The sequence below is a fragment of the Octopus bimaculoides genome, chromosome 15 (genome assembly GCF_001194135.2).
Source record: "Octopus bimaculoides isolate UCB-OBI-ISO-001 chromosome 15, ASM119413v2, whole genome shotgun sequence".
In the NCBI taxonomy this organism is placed as follows: domain Eukaryota; kingdom Metazoa; phylum Mollusca; class Cephalopoda; order Octopoda; family Octopodidae; genus Octopus; species Octopus bimaculoides.
In genome coordinates this window covers 47665387-47670229 of record NC_068995.1, presented here as the reverse complement: position 1 = coordinate 47670229, position 4843 = coordinate 47665387, and the positions used below count along the sequence as shown (strand labels likewise).

The 4843-nt window shown below is 40.2% G+C and overlaps 1 protein-coding gene across 1 annotated transcript in view; it reads left to right on the top strand.

The window, feature by feature from the left end:
* Positions 1-4843, top strand: part of LOC106875080 (3'-5' RNA helicase YTHDC2) — a 43603-nt gene that overhangs the window by 7338 nt on the left and 31422 nt on the right. The window contains exons 8-11 of the mRNA XM_052973419.1: positions 485-615; positions 2278-2416; positions 3197-3389; positions 4099-4281. Coding sequence (XP_052829379.1) covers positions 485-615; positions 2278-2416; positions 3197-3389; positions 4099-4281 — 646 coding nt within the window. The remainder of the gene's footprint in view (positions 1-484; positions 616-2277; positions 2417-3196; positions 3390-4098; positions 4282-4843) is intronic.

Genomic DNA, 4843 nt, shown 5'->3' with positions numbered 1-4843 from the left:
TCCATGCTAGCATGGGTTGGACAATTTGACTGAGGACTGGTGAACCAGATGGCTACACCAGGCTCCAATCTGATCTGGCAGAGTTTCTACAGCTGGATGCCCTTCCTAACGCCAACCACTCCGAGAGTGTAGTAGGTGCTTTTACGTGCCACCGGCACGAAGGATGAATGGTAAAATTGGCTGCTTGTATTTGTAATTGTATTCTTTTGGTCATTACCCGACGTTCCTGACCAGTGATGAGAATAGACACGAAGACTGAACTGAAGATTGCAAGTTTGGCTATTTTACCATTCTCTCCACTTCTGAAAAATCAAATGCTGGAGCTGGTAAATTACTGTGTCAGCATCTGCAATTTAAGCATCTAAATCAGGCTCCTGCTTCATGTTCTAATTAAAAGAAAAATAATCATAACGAATTTTGTTTTCCCTTCTTTCTAATGTAATTACAATATAGTAATTTGTTTGCACTGTTTCGTGTCTTTTAGTGGAGAAACAACAGAAGCAATTAAGTGACTGGTGTAGCAGAAAATTAAGCCTGACTAACGAATCCGAAGACAAGCCTTACCGAACTAAAATGGCTGGTAAAAACTTGGAAGTGTTAGATAAAGCCCTAGAGGTAATTATTTTTTTGTCAATATCTTAATAAGCGGTGAGCTGGCAGAATCGTTAGCACACTGGGCAGATTGCTTAGTGGCATTTCATCTGCCTTTATTTCCTAAGTTCAAATCCCGCCGAGGTCAGCCTGAACTACAACGAGTTTGTCCCAAAGAGAATGTTTCCAGTTACATTTGGGCCTCCCTCATATATATATATATATATATATATCGCTTTTATTTTCTCTTTTACTTGTTTCAGTCATTTGACTGTGGCCATGCTGGAGCACTGCCTTTAGTCGAGCAAATCGACCCCAAGACCTATTCTTTGTAAGCCTAGTACTTATTCTATCGGTCTCTTTTGCCGAACCACTAGGTTATGGGGACGAAAACACACCACCATCGGTTGTCAAGCGATGTTGAGGGGGACAAACACAGACACACAAACACACACACATATATATGTACATATATACGACGGGCTTCTTTCAGTTTCCGTTTACCAACTCCACTCACAGGGCTTTGGTCGGCCCGAGGCTATAGTAGAAGACACTTGCCCAAGGTGCCACACAGTGGGATTGAACCCAGAACCATGTGGTTGGTAAGTGTTGGGATGTCTAGAAAGTTAAGGAAGTAATTTTTTATTCTCAAATGCAGGATAACGCTAATAATATAGCATGAACAGTGTAGCTTAAAGGTAGAGCACTGCGACACATAATCACAGGGGTGTGAGTTCAAGTCTCATGGCTGGCCGCTGACACATTTTTCTTTTTTATGTCAAGTTATATACAAAAACAATTTAACATTGAGGTGAATGACTACTCAAAACTTTTTAGTAAAGGACATGTTTAATAAACTTCTAGAAGGAAAAGCTGACAGTAACTTCAAAGTTTCAGCTTACTCACCTTTGTTAGACAAAGCATGACAACACTTCAAAGTCACTATCAACCTTTTGCATGTAATTGTGTAATGTATGTATCATGCTGGCATGGAAAACCGATGTTAAACAATGACGATATATATAAATGTATATTCTTTTATACCTTTCAGTCATAAGGCTGTTACCATGCTGGAGCACCATTATCATCATTTAACATCCATTTTCTATGCTGGCATGGATTAGATCTATCTACCTGCCAGTCTGTCTATGTATGTAGTTGCCATGGTTGATAATTAAATCCACAATTTTGTTTTATTCTCTCTCTTTTTATTTCCCTGTGTTCCTTTCTGTTGAAGAGCGTAGACTCGAAATGTAAAAGACTTTTTCACTTTCCTGAGCGTCAAACTAATACATCTGCTTGTTGTTTGTACACCTGTCTTCTTGCTGGTGGCACGTAAAAAGCACTCACTACTTTTTCGGCGTGGTTGGTGATAGGAAGGGCATCCAGCTGCAGAAAGATTGCTAGATGAGATTAGAGCCTGGTGCAGCCTCCTGGCTTGCTAGTCCCCAGTTAAACTGTCCCGCCCATGCCAGCATGGAAAACGGATGTTAAACGATGATAATGATGATCTATATATATATATATATATATATATATATATATATATACACACATATAAGAATAGTTAGTGTGTTTAATGTATATTTGTGAATGTTGATGTGGGTTTGTCTGTGTGTTTGCATTAAAATGGAGATCTAACAATATTCTTTTTCTCTGTTTCTTTTTTTCTTTTACTCCTCCAAGAAGTCTGTAGAGGAGAAAGACGAACTTGAACCCTGGTTGATTAAAGAAATGGATCAACTTCTCACGGATGCTTGGCTCACTGACAGTGAAGAAGCTTTTGAGCAGATTTTCAATTTAATTATTAACGAGAGCATCAGTGGTAAGGATCCTTAATTATTTTACCTGTTCACTTGTAGTCTGTTCACCATTAGCAATTCCATTTCTTGGTTTCAGGTTCAGTCCCACTCCATGGCACCTTAGGCAAGTTTTCTTTGTTATATCCCTGAGGTGACCAATACCATGTGACTGGTATTCTGGAGCTTCTGATGAAAGAATATGCTGTCATCATCATCATCCTCACCATCATCATTTAACATCCACTTTCCATGCTGGCATGGGTTGGATGGTTTTACAGGAGCTGGCAAAACAGAGAGCTGCACCAGGGTCCAGTTGTCTGTTTTAGCATGGTTTCTATGGCTGGACACCCTTCCTAACACCAACCACTTTACAGAGCATATTGGGTGCTTTTACGTAGCACCAGCAGCTATGAGCCCACAAGACTAGAGATGCTCAGCTGGAGAGGGTTGCAAGGGACGGGCCTGTACACAAGGACAACCATACTTTTACTTAGCTTCACATGTCTTTCCAAGCACAGCAAACCACCAGGCGTCTTGGTTCTCTGTCTGTCATCCCCTCTGTGAATCCCAATGACAGGCTTCTACACAGTTTCCATCTACCAAATTCATTCACAAGACATTGGTCAGCCAAGGGCTATAGTAGAAAACATTTGCTCAAGGTGCCATGCAATGGGACTTAACCTAGAACCCATGTTGCAAAGTGAGCTTTTTAATGACCCAATGTCTATTTTTTTTGGTGGTAGGGGTTCCTTTATTTTTGTTTTGTCATCATTTCTCATGTTTTTTCCTTCTGTTTGTCATAGTCGACTACAAGCATTCTGAAACCAGTGCGACAGCGTTAATGATAGCCACCGGTCGAGGCTACTTTGATGTAGTCGAAAGGTTGTTGAGTCTGGGAGCAAGCGTCAATGTCCAGGCATCCAATGATTGGACTGTCTTTGAATGGGCTAAGAAATTCCAAAGAGCTGAGATTCTGGAGCTTCTGGAAAGTTATCGGTAAATATAAATTTTGTACTTGTTTTATCTTTTTGTCTTTTTACTTGTTTTGGTCATTAGACTGTGGTCATGCTGGGGCACTGCCTTGATGAGTTTACTCAAACAAATCAACTCCTGCACTTTTTTGTCTTTTTAAAGTCTAGTACTTATTTTGTCAATCCTTTTTTTTGCTGAACTGTTGTGGCTGTGTGGTAAGAAGCTTGCTTCCCAACCACATGGTTCCGGGTTCAGTCCCACTGCGTGGTACCTTGAGCAAGTGTCTTCTACTATAGCCTCAGGCCGACCAAAGCCTTGTGAGTGGATTTGGTAGAGGGAAACTAAAAGAAGCCCGTCGTGTGGCACTCGTGCCGGTGGCATGGGAACAAAACATTGGACTGATTCCTGTGCAGGTGGCACATAAAAAAAACACCATTTTGAAGTAGTACGAACTCACTACCTCGTGATTGCTCGATGCTCTAACCACTGAGATTTATAGCTTTGAGATTTTGATAATATATTTATTTTTGTGTGACGTTGTAGGGTTGGTGTAAGAGGTTGGATCTGACCAGTTTGAACTTTAAAACAGGTGGAATATTTTGGTCTGGTATGACTGGTTTAGATACGAAAGGGTTAACACTGTATAGCTTCTTACTTGGTACTATGTCCACTCTGTTGACATTTGCATGTTTCCTTTTATTTCTGTAACCATTTTCTGCATTGTGTGTGATAGGAATTCTCCAGAGGACAATGTCACATCGGACACAGTTCTAGTGAAGTCATCTGAAAATATGACACCCCAAGACAGAGAACTTTTGAACATCTACCACCAGTGTTTTGATGATGACAAAATTGACAAAGACCTCATCATGTATCTTATCCATAAGATATGTACTACTTCTTCTGAAGGTAAGTTGTTTTTTTTTTTAAATTTAACTCAACCATCTCAGCTCATCTCTACTTGGATCAAATGACATGCGAATAACTAGTTTTGTGGAGCAGAAACTGTTGTAGTAGCAAGAGAAAATGTGGAGTGAGGAGACCACACATCTGAAGACCAGATGTTAGCGAAAGACTTCTTGTAAATGAATCACGTTGGTTCCTTTTCGAGTTTCACATACAACCACATTATTCAAGTTATTCTTTTATTAGATGGCTGTGTGGTAAGTAGCTTGCTTACCAACCACATGGTTCCGGGTTCAGTCCCACTGCGTGACACCTTGGGCAAGTGTCTTCTACTATAGCCTCGGGCCGACCAAAGCCTTGTGAGTGGATTTGGTAGACAGAAACTGAAAGAAGCCCGTCGTATATATGTATATATATATATATATATTTATATATATATATATATATAGATATATATATGTATGTGTATTTGTGTGTCTGTGTTTGTCCCCCCCACCATCACTTGACAACCAATGCTGGTGTGTTTACATTCCCGTAACTTAGCGGTTCGGCAAAAAGAGACTGATAGAATA